Consider the following 17,814-nt stretch of genomic DNA (forward strand, 5'->3'; position numbering starts at 1 on the left):
TATAGTTACAGAAATATTACTCAAATTTTTCAATAACACTCAGAGAAGAGAGGTGATGTTGACAATCCCAAAGTTATTAAGTGTACAGCTGCCTCGGCCCATGAGGACAGTATTCACACTGTCTGAATAGCTGTGGGAAAAAGAATAGTACCTATTAAGGATAGAGGGGGAAAACCTAAATTCAGTAAAAACATTATAACATTTCCCCAAACTACACTATTCAATTATTTTAGATATGATCATTAGAAAAAAAAATGAAGAAAATGTATAATTACACATTTCTACTCAGTAAGAGAAATCTGAATTAATTAGAATTTTAAATTGAAAATATTAAAACAAAAATCAATACTCCTACACTAGAAAAAATGAAAATTAGAAATCTCATACCACACTGGAAAAGTTTATACCATTTCTTCAATTTCATTTTTCTATTAATGTGTGTAAACTCTGTAGAACTAGCCAAAGTAATTAAATAAAATAGACATAATATCCAAAAATCATGAAAGTTTATACATTTTGGTAAACTTTTAAAAGTTAAAATTTATCTTTCCTAATTGAAAACTGGGTTAAAAATCTATCACAAATATACAAGTACAAAATTGCAGTGAAAGTTCCATCTTTGGTATATTCACATGAACAAACAAAATAATTATCACCTCTTTGAACGGAAGTTATAGACTTTTTCAGGTCAAAATTCTGTTAAAATATAACTATTTGAAGTGTTCAAAAATTTGCATTAATGTTAATATGGCAACATTTTAATGTGGACAATAACAGAAAAACGTCATTCCCTCCACAGAATTCTGCCTCTAGAAGTACATTTAACAAAGTTGGAGGAAACAGGATGCTTGTTGATAGTGACAGGCTTATTTCAAAACCCAATTATATCTGTTCATTCCCTTTTGCTAATTAAAGCAAAAGGCATCAAAATCTCTCCTAACGATGTTCTAATCAATACGTGTTAGTGACCTTCCCCAGGCAGTGCTGCATCTGGACTAACGCTTCACCGCAAACCAGGTGCATACTGTAACTAGTTCCACCGGCACGGACTGTAAAGTCCCGACACAATCACCATTCGGGCTATGATTACCTAGAAAATAATCCTACATATGTGTCCACAGATGCCAACCCTGCCAAGATGTCCTAGTCCAGAACCCCCCAACCCAATAAACAGGCTATTCAAAACTCAACGCAACCGCAGGGGTCAGCAGCTCCTGGCACCCACCTCCCCCCGACTAAGCTCCAGAAAGCGGGCACGCACACTCAGGCCGTGCTCGCCCACTAGGAAGAGGTGGGTATCTCCAGGGACGATCCCGCTGCTGCCAGCAGCGACGTGCGGCAGCCTGGGGTCTCCCGCTAGTTGCTGAGAGCAGCTGGACCCTGAGTGGCCAGGACCGTCCACTTCCAGGCGTGGTGCTCTCGGGCACCAGCATCCTCAACCGAAGGAGGCGAGGGTGGCAGCAGCGCATCGGTGCGCTGGGGAAAACAGGGAGTGGGCGGGCAGCCACGGACACCACCGCCCGGACTAGAAACCCGCCCCCACCGGGCAGCTCCCCGCCTGGGCGCCCGCGTTCCAGTCGGAGAAGCCAGGCGGTCGGAAGCGCCCCGACTGCGTGCAGGGCTGCGTGGGGCGCCCGGGGCGCCGCTTCCGCGCCGAGAGCCCGGGCCCGCGGGGAAACGGAGGCCCGCCGGGTCCCCGGGAGCCCGGCTCGCGGAGCGAGCAGGTGACGGCGGGGGCAGGGCGGCTGCGACGCCGCGCGGGCGGCGGGCGGGTGTCGGGCGAGTCTGGGCGGCGTCGGGAGGGACCGGCGAGCGGGGGAGGGGCTGAGGCGGGGGGAGGAGGGAGGAGGAAGAGCGAAGGGCCCTGGCGGGACTCCCGGCGCCCAGCTGCCCGGCCCGAGCCCTCAAGCCACCGCCCCCAGGCCCCGCGCAGACGCTGGACGGTCCCCGCCTCCAAACCTCCCCCCCCCGGCCCGGTCAGAGAATAACTTACCCGTTTGCCGACGCAATCGCTCCTGCTGGCCCCTCTGACGGACTCCTCCGGCTCGTCGTCTTCCGGTGATGAAACCGGAAGTCCCACCCCTCCCCAAGAGGAAAACGGAAAGCCGAAGGAGTCAATCTAAGGAAGGGGAGACGCGCGTCAGGCTGAGAGCCTGGCGGCGTCTGACCGGGAAGGCCACCTGGCACTTCCAGCGGCTCCCCGAGCGGGTAACCCCCGGGCGATCCCGCCTCCTCCCTCTCCATCCCTCCTCACTCCACCCCTTCGCTCGCCCGCCCGCGGTAAAGAACCCCGAGGGCGGTGCGGGAGAAACGGACGCGCCCGGGCCGGGCGGGAGCCGGAGGCCTGCGGGCCGGGCGGCCGGCCTCCGCCTCCACCGGCCCAAGCGATGCCCGGCGCCTCTGAGGCCTCCTCTAACGGAGCGAGGTTTTCCTGCTGTGCCAGGCGCGTGCGCACCTCCGGGTTAGGAGAACAGCCTCTGGATGCTCCTAGCAGGGGTCCTCAGAGTCGCAGACCCTAGGAAGCCACGAGCCGAATTCGGATTCTAACGGGTTCTAATGAAAAATGCAGGAGGATCGGGGTCCAGTTCTCAGAAGAGGGGGCTGGGCTGCGCTGGGCTGGGCTGGTGTCTGGCTAACACAGAGGCTGAGGGAGGGATGCGCTGGAATGAACATGTGGAGCGAGAAGAAGCCCAGACCAGGTTCTTTGTGTGTCTGTGGCCGACTGCCTTCCTCCAGCTGCAAGTGCAGAGAACGTGTGTCACCACAGGGCTCTTGCACTGTCCAGCACACACTCACGCAAGGTTTATTTTTATGAATACAACGTAAAACCAAGAACATTCCCAGTCCTCGTTATCTTCCATAAGAGCATCTACCAAATCTAACTGACAGTCCAAACCTGGACAGTCCCAAACCTGACATGTTGCCCTCCTTCAATACGATGACGTCCCCTCCTGATCATGTCACTATATACTCCCAGTAAGTATACTGGGTGGTCATCTTTATCCATGTGCATATGCTTCTTTGGTAAAATTTTTTAAAGCAAATACTTAAATTTCTCTATCCCCAACCTCTTTGTCTTCTTATTACTAGTTAATTGGTCTTCTGGCTAATCACTGGGCGGATTTCTGTCATCCCTCTGAATGTAATCTATCTGGAAAATACTTCCTATCTGGCTCCCAAACCACAGCAAGACCCAGGTAGCCACATGGCTTGGGTTTGGGTAGAAAACGTGGACCCATCAATGAGAGCTGGGGAGACCCATCATGACCCGGGGAGGCAGAAAACCACGGCTCTGGACTCAGGCATCCCAGGGTTGGAATCTCCTAGATTCAATGACCTCATTCGTCCTCCTCCTCTCCTCACCTGGTGGCAGCTGAATAATTGACCAAGACACTGCAGGTCTCAGAGATTCAGCAGGAATGCAGATCAGCAAATACATCTTCTTATTTAGTGACTTGGTAAAACTGATGTTCCCTTGCTCAGAAATGGTTATATTTTACAACCAACTTTTGTTAATTGACTACTATGAACACCCTTGTTAAAATATAAATTGGCGTCAGAAACCTCGTGTACAGTTAGTCCTTGGGACCTCTGCCAAATACATCAGGTAGGTCCACGGAATCCGAAAACCTCACAAGATTCAACCAAATCTGGCGAGCATGGACTGTGCTTAAATAGTGACGAGTACCAAACACCTGCGAATATTTAACCAAGAGGACTTGATGTTGTCCAGCACCAGAGAAGAAGTGGCTCCTTATGGATGCCTCAGCGAGGCTGATGCCACAGGTGGGTCCCGTTTCTGTGACAAGAGGCAGGGTAAGCTGGCCCCATGATCCAGCCGTTTTAGACATGACGCAGCAAGCTTTAAAACTGACATTTCAAGCACCCACAAAGAGATGGAATGTGTGGCACTTTGTTTTTATTTGGAATCATAAGAGAAACATTTTTAATAAACCCTTAACTTCTTCTCCATTAATGCTATTTAAATAGTGAATTCATAAAGACTGAAGTGATTTGTTTACTTATACTTAGCTGTAGAAAACTTACGTGCTTTTGTTTATTTGTTTACACCATCAAATCCAATCAAGCCAAACAAGATGGTCGACTGAAATGACTGATGAATGCAACCTGAGCTGACAGCTTCAAATTTGGGATGTGTTACTGATGTCAGGTTGATCAGTTCTCTGTCTAAAATTGATGCTATTTAAAGCTTTGAACAATTTAGATGTAGTCACTGAGTAAAATCCCAACGGGGTGAGAGAATTCCATCAGGGCTGATTCTGCTGTGGTGAATTTCCACGTGCGCAGGTGTCAGAGGGAGAGTGGCCTCTCCCGATGGGGTAGTGAGACAGAACAGGATGCAGGAGGGGCGGTGGGCTGGCGTCACTCACAGCAAAGGTAAAGAGGCTTAGAATAAAGATAGACGCATCTTCTCACAAGGAATCCCAAATGGCATAAGAGTGTGAATATTGGTCATTTCTGTTTCAAAACTTTTCAAGAAAGGAAAAAGTGAAGGGGAGGCAAGAAGTGAATATGTATCACGCTTCAATAACTCATCTGAAAATGAACCCCCAGGGAAATCATGGTAGTCGGTGGGGTAGACCAATGTTTTTATTAACAATATAAAAGGAATGTGTGGTGAAAGCAACGGTGACATAAGTACTGACAGTCAGTGGATGAATGATTATGTGTCCTGAGCACCTCAGGACACAGCAAACTAGAGCAATTCCACCAATCAAATGGCAAGAGAAGTCTAATCGAAGAACCCTCCTTGTGCTGGAAGGGCAGAATGAGTCCAGTCCGGGGACTACTGGGGCCAGACTTGGGGAAATCAAGTTGTTGAAGGTAGCTGTGACTTTAGAGAGGTGTGCAACAGAGACATTAAGCCATTTCCAGTGTCTCTACCTTTAAAATAGTTTATTACTGGTCCAAATGTCCAAAGACGTATTAAAGAGGGAAAATATTGTTTACTGGACAGAAATTCTCTGGATATTTAGATTCTATTCCTGTCCAGGGATGTGAGAGAGGGGATATGTCAGCAGCTCAGATGTAAGCTGGAAGGTTCCCGTCGTTGTTAATGCAGCTTAGCCGTCTCTAGGAAAAAGGCAGCAAATAATTGGGATCCTTCTATGTAGTTCCACCTAACAAAAGAAGAAATAAAGAGAAACTGTTATTTCCATTCAAATAATGGAGGAAAAGTAGTCTACAATTTAAACAGGAAGATTTGATGACATAAATTCAATCTAAAATATGCAGCATGTCGGAAGGTTACTGATGTGGACACCCTGTGGTTTGCACACTGAGAGATCAGCCCCCTCAAGAACCTGCTCACTGTTGATTTTCTCCTTCTGCGCGTGCTCTCCATCGTCCACAGTGCCCAGCGGGAGCATCATCACACTCTTTTGGATAACATCCTGGAATATATTGGCAATTGGTGTGGTTGATCCATCCCGGATCATATCTGGTTCTGTTCCAAACACTGAAACACAGGAAAAGAAGGCATTGAATAAATTAATGAGAAGACTACCCCCAGTGATCTCCGCAAATGTCGTGTTCACTTTATCTTTCTTTCTTTTTTTTTTTTTTTCCCACCATGAAATTTGGTGGCTGGGATAAGTAAGCGTCCTGATATCATGCAATTTATATTCTAAAATAGTCAATAGAGTCAAGAAGAAAACTGTGGTTGCCTTATTTACTATTATCTACTTTCAAAAAATATTTTTAAATAATATTTTAAAGTAACGTTAGACTTACAGAAAAGTTGCAAAAGTAGTACAGAGAGAGTTCTCATATATTCCTTACTCTGCTTTCCCTAATGTTAACATCTTACATAACTATTGTACAATTATCAAGAATAGGAAATTAACATTGGATAATATTATTAACTAGACTCAGCCTTTATTTGAATTTCACTCTTTCCCTTCTGCTGTACCAGGATCCAATGCAGAATCCCACACGGCATTTTGTCATTGCTCCTTAGTCTCCTCTTGTCTGTGACTGTTTCTCAGTCTTCCCTTGTCTTTCATGACCTTGACCCTGCTGAAGAGTACTGATCAGTTGTTTTGTAAAATGTCCCTCAGTTTGGGTTTATCTGACGTTTTTTCACGATTGGAAGAGGTCATGTGTTTTTGGCCAGAGTACCACAGAAGATGTACCTACCTACTTTTATGGTTGCTTCACGAATTAAGTATTAGAAACACTAATATTAAATATTAGGAACACATTTCTTTGGTGTTTTGTGTTTCTTTTGTAACCAACATATGAATAAATCGCTGTACTCAACTTTCACCTGAATGTTGCAGTGTTTGTACTCAACTTTCAAGGTATCCCAGGAAACAGTTTTAATGGATATCCTGGGGTCTAGAAAGAGATGAGTTGAAACCTTCTAGGCTATAGGGAAAGTTGCCAGAGATGGAGTGGGAATGAAAAATAAATGAAGACACAAAAGAGAACATGCCGTGTCTTCTGGATCCACAGAGCAAGGCGTGAATGTGAATAAAGATGATGTACACTCGTGCATTGCTTAACGACAGGATACATTCTGAGACATTCATCGTTAGGTGATTTAATTGTTAGATGGTTTAATTGTTGTGTACTCACACAAACCTAGGTGGTATAGCCTACCACACGCCTAGGTGATATGGTGCTAATCTTATGGGACCACTGTCATACATGCAGTCCGTTGTTGACGAAAAACTCATTATGTGGCAGACGACTGTCCTTTGTTGGCAGGACTGGTTTAGCACACAGACAGACAAAAAGGTGCCTTATGCATTCCTGCATTTTCCTGTATTTCATGTCTTTACTGTTGAATTTGACATTTCAATCACACATCTCTCTTCAGCTGGCATTCCATTCAACTTCCTAACTCTTCTTCCTCTTTTCTTCACCCCCAAATTTTACTGGTAAAATACTGCTACAATTGAGGGCAGTGGGGATGATTGTGTAGAGAAGTATGGCTCTCGGTGTTGGACTTGTCCTCTAATTTTTGACGTCTGTGTCCCTTGTACTCATAGACGCAGAGAGTTAGTGCTCCAAGGAGGTCTGGAGGCCATTAAACCCAGAGCTCTGTGACCGGGAAGAGCAAGTCCCCACAGGGCAGCCCGGTGCCAGCTTGCTCGCTCCACTACAGTTTAGCTTCTTCATTTTTAACCCCAGAGGACTTCCTTTACTTTCGTGCAAGTTCAGCTGTGCTTTTAAAAGTTTTTATGTATCGGCCAATATTTCCATGAGTTTTGCAGAAGGAGGGTTGGGAGGTTTCCAAGTCCATCATTTTCCCCCAAATTCAGGTCTCCAGAACGTGAGTTTGAACCCTGGCTTCGCTACTTCTAGCTGAGTGCCCTCCAGCAAATTATTTAATCTCTTCTCGCCTTAATCTGCACCCCGGGGAGGGCTGTTGGGAGGATTCATGAGACAGTGTGTGTAAAGAGCCCTGAACCACACCGTTTACCGTCAGTAATGCAGCCCATATAAAAGGAGAGTCCACAGTGAAGTTTTAAAAGTGTCTGCTTTATCTACAGCCCCACCGGGTACCACCCCTTGTTCCCAGTGTAAACCAGCAATCAAAATAGCATAAGTCTAACCTGTTTTGATGGCTCTTTTTGCTGCAAGATACTGATTATCTTTAATATTTGCGATCCATGGGTGTAGTCCTAGTGCCATAGAAACAACCGTCTGGTTGGAACGATTTCTTTGGGAAAATATATATTCAAGATGCTGCTTTACCTAAAGGTAACATTTTCAGTTGTAAGAGAAAATTTTGAGTAGCTCTCATAGCCTTGTATCAAGAAACTGATTGGAATCCCAAGCTGACGCATTCAAGCGTTCTGATTTTCCCTCAGCTCTTCCAGAGGGAGGACGCGGAGTGAGCCGGGTCTCCAGGACGGAGAGCTGCGCCCAGTGTGAGGAATGCTTGCTCTCACTCCCACCCCTCCCGAGACCCCCCAATCCCCCCTCCCGTCCCCACCCCTCCCCGACCACAGTGTCTCACTGTTAATGTCGGCTTATTATGAATTTGGGTAATTATGAAACCTTGAATGATATTGTGGGTAATACAAATATGATGAATGTTTGAGGTAATTATGAAACACAACACAAGTAGAACTTCTCAATTTGAATATCCCTCTTTTTGGACTTATCAGTATCTTAAGGAATATTTTGGGAACATTACACACTTGGAAATTTCCAAAAAGTGGGAGCAATTTCACGCTAAGCTGTGAAGGAGGCTCATTGACAGCATCTTTCTCTCTCCCCTGGGCTCCATTCCGGTTGCCATTATGGAAATCCACCAGAGAAAAACTCCATACTCTGAAATATTCATCCCTTCGACAAAGATTTAAGGCACACCTGTCACGTGGCAGGAACTGTTCTAGGTGCTGGGACATAGCTGTGAGCAAGACGAAGACCGTCCTGCGCTCATGTAAAGTGTGTGCTGTGAGGAGGAGGAACAGTCCATCCAGAAAGGGAAGGAGGGAGGAAGATGGAAACAAAAAGACGGAGGGACGCAGAGGGGAAGGAGGATCTTTGAGAATGTAATTAGCGCTAAGACGACGATAAAAGCGGACAGTGGATGGAGAGAGGGCGCCGAGGTATTCCTTGAGCTCCCTTCTTCAGAGTCTACCTTCTGTGCAACTTGAGGTACACTGATGATAGGTCGATACTTCAGGCACGCACCTCCTTCCAGACACAAACATTTTCATTAAGGTGGCTGCTTTCAGGGGGTTCATTTCAGACATCATGGACGAACCAACGCTGGGGGTAAAGATTTTCCGGCTCAGTCCAGCCGTAGACAAGTAGCTTCTCCGTCTGTGTGTAAAACCCATCTTGCCTTTTTATGCACCATTTAGTTTTCAAAAATTTCCCATCACTCCAACTCCAAATGGTTATTTGTCTGATGACTGTAATTGCATATAATTGAGGGAAGAGATTTTTACTGAACAAAAATCCTGTTGGTTTCTTGACATTTGTTCCAGTCCCTTCTGTATTGGAAAAAAGTGATACTTCAATGCTAACAACTGAGTTGCTCACTACTGTGTGGCATGTGGCTCTCAGGAACGGCGCTGCTGGACAGAAGAACAATGCACGTTTGTTACCTGTGTTTCCACCACGGACATGTTCATGTGAGGGACTAGACGGATTGAAAATTTTCCTACAACTCGGCCAGGTATGACTGTTTTAGCTCCAGGCTCCTCAAAGGCGCCCTCAATCCCGTGAATAGAAAGAGATGGGTACCTCCATAGGTGCATTAGAATTTCCTCCTAAATTGAAATAAAAGTATTTTATTATATGAAAGAATGTTTAATTAAAACTCAGTTGAATTGTATTGCTTGCATCACCAATTTCTGTACATCTGTGACACGGTTAATGGCAAGTTAATTATCGCCTCACTTAGATATGTCTGGACAAACAGTACAAGTGGACTTTCCCCTCAGGACACGAGATCTCTGCTGCCTTCGCCTGCCCAAGCCACTCCCATTGGCGAGGGCCCCTCGTCGCTGAAGTTTGCAGTTACTAGATGGCAAAAGGGCCCTTTCAGAAACTTGGGTTCATTTATAAATTTCTATCCCAGTCATTGCGATGATAATTTGTGTGCTAAATGTATTTTATTTTTCAGAAGGCTTCAAAGAACTCTGCAGATGTTTGAGCCAGTTTTCAATCTTGCTATGGCCGCTGTAGAGCTAGTCTGAGGAAGAGCTACACTTCATGATAAGAAACTCTATCGCTCTCTTCTGCATGCTTCTCCCTCTCTTGGCTGTTCCCCCAGGAACCAGCCATAGCTAGCAAACACCCTAGCAGGCAAGCGTTTTAGAAAGGAGGAGGAGGAGGAGGAGAAGGGAAAAGGAAAAAATCTAAATTTGCCAGTAACGCTTTCGGCTTTGGGTCTACTTATTACACCAAGGCAGCAGTGACGTGGCAGTCTACAGATTAGCCCCTAAGTCTCTTGGTTTTGTCTAGAAAAATGAACAATTAGGGTCATGGAGCTGGAATAACCTCAGACTATCCTCAATCTTTAAACAGTTAGGGAGCCCAGCTCACCGGCTGCAGGCCGGCTTGGGATTGAGTCCAGAAAACTGATTTGGAAAAACGCATCTGTGAAATGAGCAATTGCTCCACGGTTAGGTGCCTGAGTCCGGTGCCAGTGGGACCCCAGATAAAGGTCTGCTTGATCTAGACCACAGGGAAGTGGCCTTGAAAGTGAAAGTCCCCCTTGGAATTAACATCTGCTTTCAGTTCTAAGATGTGCAGATAAACAGGACACAGTAAATTAAGCCTTGGGAAAATATTTGTTACCATCATTCTTTGTTCAGATTATCCATCAACTTGTGATCATACCTTGGTGTCAAACAGAATTTTCTTAACCTGGCTGCTATTCCGGTATTCTTCTAGGTCCAGGTCAATGGCTTCGTACATTTTTTTTTTCCTCTTCAGTAAGAGGAGCCACGTGGTCATAGATTCCAGGGATCAGAATATGACCCGATGAGTCTACAAGGCTACCTACAAGATACACCCAGGAAACAAAGCCACACGGAGTCACCGGTATGCTGATGTTCTGGCCCTGGAGCAGGATCACTGGGGACTCTCCTGGGCTTGCAGCAGACCTTGTGACCGGCCCTGGTCCCCACAGCAGGGCCACTGACAGCAACTCACATCCCAGAGGTGATGGTCAGAAGAAAGAGCTGGTCACCAGGCAAACTCAGCCTGACTTGGACCCGCGTGAATGTCCACCTTGTCAATGGCGGGATGAAAACACACGGCTCTGCAGTAAATTCCATTGGGTATGACTTACCTGCATTATATCCCAGTTCTCAACTCCACCTTTATATCATAAACAAGCTTCTTTTTTTTAAATTTTATCTTATCCTGAGTTAAAAAGTAACACGTTCATTATTAAGAAACTTTTTTTTTTTTGAGGAAGATTAGCCCTGAGCTAACTACTGCCAATCGTCCTCTTTTTGCTGAGGAAGACTGGCTCTGAGCTAACATCTGTGCCTATCGTCCTCTACTTTATACGTGGGATGCCTACCACAGCATGGCTTTTGCCAAGCGGTACCATGTCCGCACCTGGGATCCAAACCAGCAAACCCCAGGCTGCCGAGAAGCAGAACGTGCAAACTTAACCACTGCGCCACTGGGCCGGCCCCCAAAATTTTCAATATATATGTTTATATATATATATATACACACATACCTGAGAAACTGAAAACCATCACTCCTTCTCAATTTTTCTCCTCCTACATACACCATAATAATATAATAAATACTCATCTTTAATCAAAAGCATCATATCCCTGAGGTCTAGTCTATGAGATATACATCATGACCACAAAAGCCTCCACAGTGAATAAGAAGATACTCAAATCTGTTCTTTATGAAAGAGTTTTGGACCGATAGGAATGGGAGAAAATCATCAGTGACTATCTATAAAAGAAACAGAAGTCAAGATTTAGCAAACACTGCTCAATATCTTGAGAAAGTACTTATCAAAGATACAATGCAACTAGCAAGTAGACGAACAGAAATGACAGGAAAATGTCTCCAGGGCAGCCAACTTAATCCCCATTCAAGTAAAGACACTTCATAAAGATACGCTTCATATTCTTGATGGGACAGTCTTTCTTGACAATATCAGAAAATTACTGCGAAGCACTGTACTTTCAAATCTTTCTGTTAAAGTCGATAATTACAAAGCACAGAGTTGAAGGCTCTATGAGGATGGATGCCTTCCACCTAGTGATTGGACACCTGCTGTGTTCTAGGCCCCAGAGGAATGAATACACAGGACAGCGCTGTCTCTGACCACAAAAGGCTAAATATCAAGTGTGACCCGACATGAGCAGACCACCAGGTGGCTGGCTCTGTAGAGACGCAATCAAAGCCAAGGTAAACACTCTACCAAAATCTACAGTAGTGGGGACGGCAGTAGTGCGATACATAACGGGCTTCCCAGCACTCTGAGAATGATCATAGACAGCAAAGCCCTGAGGTCTGAGGGTGTCAAGGGAGCAAAATGTGAAGCGATGTCATCACTGTTCTGGTTTTCAACCACATCCTCCTTGGGCCCCCTCTCCTGGTCCTCCGAGGACTTTGCCCAGACTTGTGTAATCCCACTTTGGGGACAGTACTGCAGATTGCTGTGCATGCATCAGCCTCCCTGCAGGTCCTGAGTTATGGAATTCTCCTCATTTAGCCCAATCAAGCATGTTGTATACTGAGTAAATGACACAAACTCATTAGTAAAATTCAAGTCAAAATAATAAGCTGAGCACTGAGCGATTGGGACTGTCACTGATTGGCAGTCCACCCTCTAGCACCCTCACCAAAATCAAAACAAAACATCAAAGTACCGCCAATAATACAATCACTAAGTCTTCCCTTTAGGGTATGTCCCTCAACTTCTGCTGGCATTCTTGTGTGGAAGAACAGAGCTGCAAAGATGAATAAGAGACAGACCCTGCTCACAAACCAGCCAGAAAGATGCAGGGTAAAGAAATAACTCTGGGTCCACGTGCAAAGAGCTCTAAAGAGGGGCAAACCGTCAGGAGCACAGAGAGCACACGGTGAACCAGCCAAGGAGGAAGCGTCAGGGAAGACGACGGCATCGCAGTGGGGCCTCAGAGGTTGAGTAGGAGGCGACAGGCACAGTCTCAGTGGTGAGAAGAGAGATGCATGTCTGAAACATCCAGATTGACAACAACGAAGACCCGAAATACTCTAGCAGCCAGGATGCTCAGTGTCCATCTTATGACACTGAGCTGTGACATTTTTCCTGTCAATTTAGCTGGTGTTACCAGACATTACCACAGTGCGTGTTTGTGTATTGGGGGATTCAGATGTCATTAGCACATTAGGCTGTGATTTGAGCAGCACGGGCTCTCCACATGTCACTGCACATCTCCCGTAGAACTGCCCGGCCCGGTCCTCGGTGTAGGTTTCCACCTCGGACCCTGTTTTCTCAGGACACAAAGCAGCCATCCCAGCTGCTGGCTCAGGCTGTGCCAGCAGACACACATCCTGACAGGAGAGAAGCGACATGTCCTCCTTTTCCTTCCCTTTACATCCTACGGCGCCGTGATAGTTGGTGCGTCCTTCCGGGCTTCAGAAACAGTTCAGACCTTCACCGAGCCTTTCCAATCTAAAAACTTCTTGCCTTTCCCCTCACTTTCCACCAAGGGGGTCATCTCCTGCTATGTTGATGAGTTAGATCATTACAAGAAATACTTGAGCTCACTGCCGCAAAGTCTACAAATATCCCACCATTCTTAACCATCAATGACTCCTCTCCTGATTCCATTGAAAATTCATCTTGATCCTTGGTTTAGCCTAATTGTCTCCCTTCTTCCTCCTCTCTAGAGAAGTTTTATTATTGATTCCAAACGTCATGTTCTCTGCTAGCAATCTCCCCTCCCCTCCCCCATCGAATTCCTTTCACTCATTCAATCTCTTCATTGTTGAAACAACAGCCTCTCCTGAACCCATTTCTCTCTAGTTCTCGCCCCACGTCTTCCTTCCCCTTCACAATGAAGCTGAAAGATCAGTGTTCATGGAATTACCAGCTCCTCACTCCCCCACACTTCAGACAATGGTCTGTGTATTAATCAATCTTGATAATATCACAGCTATCTCCCCATAATTAAATCCAAAGAGTGTTTCTGCATCTTTCTATTACTTGGAACAAACGCAGAACCGGGCCACGATTTTCTTTTGGAATGATTCCCTGTCCTCCGTTTCTCGACATCTCAGGCTCCTGACTGCCTGTGAACCAGCTCACACTCCCTGGTGTCCTTCACAGGGTCCTTCTCACACAGCACTATTGCGAAAGCTCAGGACTCAATGTGAGCCCTATTCTCTCCATTGACCCTACGTTGTCTCAGTACTCTTGTGCATTTCTTCTATTGCTTCAATGCCTTCCACTGTTATCTCTATGATGGCGATGTCTAAAAACCACGTCCAGATCTTATTTCTGAGCTATAATGCTCCAGGTGTATGTTATAGGCACCTTAAGCAAACATATTTCCAACGGAAGCTGTTAACTCCCCCTCGCCAACTAGACACCCCTTCACCTCTCGGTCTCCGATCTCGTCTGATGACTACAGTTGACATCCAGGGAGTGATGTTTAACGCAAACTCTCAGAACCACCTGACAGAACAAGCACTGCTGCTGCCAGCACACTGAGCAGTCACCCTTCATCTCCGCCCCAGGATCCACACACGTATTCCTACTCTATACTCCGTTTCAGTTCAAAACGTCAGGTCCTCCGAGATCCCTTTGTTCAAACTGCTGCTGAAGTAAGCCTTCCCTCCCCGCCTGTTGTCTGGTGACTTTCCCTTCAGGCCACTGTGGAACAAATTAGGACATTCTTTTGATTGCATATTGTGTAACCTTTGAAATTGTCTCAAATAATAGTAAAATGATTATAATCACAGTGGATATTTGACAACTGAGATATGAAAGTAGAGAGCAGAATCCTGATTTTATAAAAACAAATGCATGTTGACCTCTGCAGGGAAAGTTCATCCTCTGTCGCACCAAACAGCATCATCCCAGGGGATGAGACAGTGAAGCACGAGGCCTGTGCTCATTAAAGAACAAGGTTCCTGCCAGGAGGCCAGAAAGTTTGTTTTTCCATTGTTTCACCTCACAGTTAGACGCTTTGCGTGCCCTACGTGAGCAATTCATTTGATTTTTTTTGTTTCTTTTCCAGATTGGCGCCTGAACCAACATCTGTTGCCAATCTTTTTCTTCTTCTTCCCCTTCTTCTTCTCCCCAACCTCCCCTCCCCAGTTCATAGTTGTGTATCCTAGTTGTAGGACCTTCTGGTTGTGCCATGTGGGATGCCCTCTCAGCATGGCCTGATGAGCCGTGCCATGTCCCTGTCCAGGATCCGAACCCTGGGCTGCTGAAGCGGGGCACGGGAACTCCACCACGTGGCTGTGGGGCTGGCCCCCCAACTCATTGAATTTAACATGTGCTCTCTCTCTCTCTCTCTCTCTCTGGGTTGTCTTGTTTCAGTTTCGATGGGCTGGGGAGTAAGGTGAACATCCCTGAGGACTCCCCTTGCTGAGTGGACATGTGTGGTCCTGGTGAAAGCCCTCACCCAGTGGGGCTCCTAGAGATGTGACTCAGGGCCACTAATTCCCTTTTGGTGCCTGGCAAACTGGGACTCATCTTCCTCTGTCTGCTATTTGCTCTGTATTATGTCTGCTCCTTTGGAAGACAAAAATTTGTGTCCAAAGGGAAAGTTCCAGAAATGCTTCCAGGGATGATGATGGGACTTTGATTTCCAAGTGAGTATTTCTGGCATCTGATTCAATTCCGTTGTCCTTAATCAAAAGCTGGCTCGTTCTGGATTGGTTCCATCCTTTCACAGCGATAGCACCATCTTCTACGGTCATTACCAAAAATGATCATTTCGTTTGAAAGCTCTTCCCTTAGAAGCCACTGCTGTGTTAGTACTTTATCAAGTTAAAACACTTAATTTTACATGCCTGGGTTTCTGTTTTGGTTTTTTGGTTTTTGAAAGCAGCTGAGCATGTTTGAACTGAAAATGAAAAGTATTTATTATGGAAGTACCCATGCTACCTCATTAGGATAGAATAGGACATATCATTTATTTGTTATAAGATGCGAAAATTCAGAAGTTTTCCCTTGATCGGTAAAATTGCCCCTCTCAAGAAAGGTTTTTTTCTTTATGTTCAGTAACTTATTTTGGAGACCCACGGGGTCATGTCCAGTGAGATAGTTCTGTTGGAGTGAGGATAGTGCTGCTACAACCTGTCCTTCGTGCCACCTGCGACATGCCCTACTCTGCACCAAAGACCAAGGACGGTCCTTCTGAAGACAGGGCTATGTTTGCATTATGAGTTGAGAGATGCTGAAAAGACCTCCTATGGTTTCCCTTATACCCTACACTACACAAATAGACACTTATGCTTTTAAGTCTTGACATTTCATCTCGAGTGTCTGTTAAAACGTGAGTATCTAGGATAGAAAGCGGCTGTCCTCCAGAATCTTACCAGGGTTTCCTGCTGGCCACTTTGGAGGACAGAGCAGAGTGACCCACTAGGGGAGGGGCGCATGACTGCCGGGCCTTGGGGAAGAGCTGACCGGAAGCTGACTCACCAAGGACTGTCCATGCTTGTCTTGGTTTGCAGTGACAGCAGCTGAACGCAACTTAAAGGATTTTAATTTGCATGCAGCTTTGCACAACAACTTTCCATCTTACTTCATCCTCCTTGCTTCCTGTGACATTTGGGGATGGCATAGTTTCAGGGATTCACTGAACTCGTTTACAGTGTTCAAATAGTCTTGTATGATGTGTGCGCTTGTTAATTGAGGTATAATTGACATATACTTTATATTAGTTTCATTTGTACAATATAATGATTTGCATGTATCGTGAAATAACCACCACGATAAGTCTAACTAACGTCTGTCCCCAGACGTAGTCAATATTCATTTTCTGGATGAGGACATGTTGTGTTTTAAGGTGCAGAAGAATCGGTAATGATGTCATACTTTTCCGTATGCAACTTGATGAATTTGAACATAAGTGTCCACCCATGAGACCATCACCACCATCGAGGCCATAAACATATCCATCATCTACCAAAGTTTTCTCCCACCCCCTTTACTATTATCATTATTTTGCTTTAAGAACACTTAACAGAATATATACTCTGTTAGAAATTTGAAGTACAAAACACAATACCGTGAGATTGCTACATTATACGCTAGGTTTAATTTTTAGAGGAACCTCCAGACTATTTTCCATCATTACAGTATTAGTTTACGTTCCCATCAACAGTTGCAAGGCTTCCTTTTCCTCCACAACCTCACCAACATTTGTCACCTCTACTTTTTTTGATAATAGCCGCCCTAACCGGTGTCAAGTGATATCTCCTTGTGGTTTTGATTTGCATTTCCCTAAAGATTAGTGATGCTGAGCACCTTTTCATGTGGCTGTTGGCCATTTGTGTGTCTTCTTTGGAAAAATGGCTATTCTACTCCTTTGCCCATTTGTTAACTGAGTGCCTTGGTGTTTTTGCTATTGACCCGAGAGATGAAAAAAGAAAAAAAAATGTCCAGGCATTATGGATGCTTCCCAGTTGATGCAGATGATTTTGTCTTTATGGTGATGACAAAATATCGTGTTGTGTGCTTTTTCTTCAGCAGTTATCATAAGACTAGCAGTAGAATGGCAAAGCAGATAATCAGGATCTCCCGGGTTTCCAGTTTTACAACACAAATAAGACGAGTGGTAAGGAATTTTTGATTATTTCAAGGAAATTATTGAGATCACAGTCCGTGGAATGTAGGACTGACAGGTCCACGAGGAAATTAAAGTGAGGACATGGTGATCTGGCATCACTTCCGATCTGAAGGAACAGGTATCTTCTGTATGAATGTTTGAAGACATATTGGAAATCAGGAATTTGTGGTGGATGAATACATTTTCTGAAGGGTTTATTTCTTTATTTAGGAGGAAGATTACCCTGAGCTAACATCTGTGCCAGTCTTCCTCTCCTTTGTCCGTGGGATGCCTCCACAGCGTGGCCGATGAGTGGAGTAGGTCTGCACCTGGGATCTGAACCCGCAAACCTCAGGCCCCTGAAGCAGAACACACGCAACTTTAACCACTCAGCCATGGGGCTGGACTCTAACTTATTTAGTTGTGAACATGATCGTTTGGGTTATGTAAATATCAGGACCTGGGAGTGAGTCGCTAAGAGTGGGGTAGTTGATAATGTCACAATTGATTTAGACCCTAAAGAGGCTAAGAGCAACAACTGGCCAATGGGTTAACCAAAGGAATA

At 45.4% G+C, this 17,814-nt stretch overlaps 2 protein-coding genes and 1 long non-coding RNA gene across 14 annotated transcripts in view; 1 reads left to right on the top strand and 2 right to left on the bottom strand.

The window, feature by feature from the left end:
* Positions 1–2,244, bottom strand: part of LOC138922086 (uncharacterized) — a 59,469-nt gene extending 57,225 nt beyond the window's left edge. For 9 of the 12 annotated variants that reach the window (XR_011435178.1, XR_011435174.1, XR_011435177.1 and 6 more), the window contains exon 1: positions 1,994–2,078. Coding sequence is in view for 1 of the 12 variants with exons in the window: in XM_070258917.1 (XP_070115018.1) it covers positions 1,994–2,244 (251 nt within the window). In the remaining 11 variants the exon portion in view is untranslated. Of the gene's footprint in view, positions 1–1,993 lie in introns of all 12 variants that reach the window. The other 3 variants (XR_011435169.1, XR_011435170.1, XM_070258917.1) reach the window with 1 other exon arrangement.
* On the top strand, positions 2,100–3,976 carry LOC138922100 (uncharacterized). The gene is made up of 2 exons (XR_011435182.1): positions 2,100–2,976; positions 3,091–3,976. It is a non-coding gene; the product is annotated as an uncharacterized lncRNA (long non-coding RNA).
* Positions 3,977–4,894: 918 nt separating this feature from the next.
* LOC138922092 (beta-Ala-His dipeptidase-like) lies at positions 4,895–10,500 on the bottom strand. The gene is made up of 4 exons (XM_070258927.1): positions 10,333–10,500; positions 9,093–9,257; positions 5,325–5,479; positions 4,895–5,141 (listed from the first exon to the last, which is right to left on the bottom strand). Exons 1-3 carry the CDS (start codon positions 10,447–10,449, stop codon positions 5,456–5,458), a joined length of 306 nt encoding a protein of 101 aa, XP_070115028.1. The 5' UTR covers positions 10,450–10,500; the 3' UTR covers positions 4,895–5,141; positions 5,325–5,455.
* Between the last annotated feature and the right edge of the window lie 7,314 nt (positions 10,501–17,814).

This window comes from Equus caballus, unplaced genomic scaffold (genome assembly GCF_041296265.1).
Source record: "Equus caballus isolate H_3958 breed thoroughbred unplaced genomic scaffold, TB-T2T haplotype2-0000448, whole genome shotgun sequence".
NCBI lineage: Eukaryota > Metazoa > Chordata > Mammalia > Perissodactyla > Equidae > Equus > Equus caballus.

What these genes read in the sequence shown, in the direction of transcription:
- LOC138922092 (XM_070258927.1), bottom strand. Translation starts at nt 10,449, where the DNA reads ATGACCACGTGGCTCCTCTTACTGAAGAGGAAAAAAAAAATGTACGAA. An exon ending in AAATTCTGTTTGACACCAAG is followed by an intron (nt 9,258 to 10,332) that starts GTATGATCACAA and finishes ATTTCAATTTAG; the next exon opens with GAGGAAATTCTAATGCACCT. An exon ending in TGTCCGTGGTGGAAACACAG is followed by an intron (nt 5,480 to 9,092) that starts GTAACAAACGTG and finishes CCTGTGTTTCAG; the next exon opens with TGTTTGGAACAGAACCAGAT.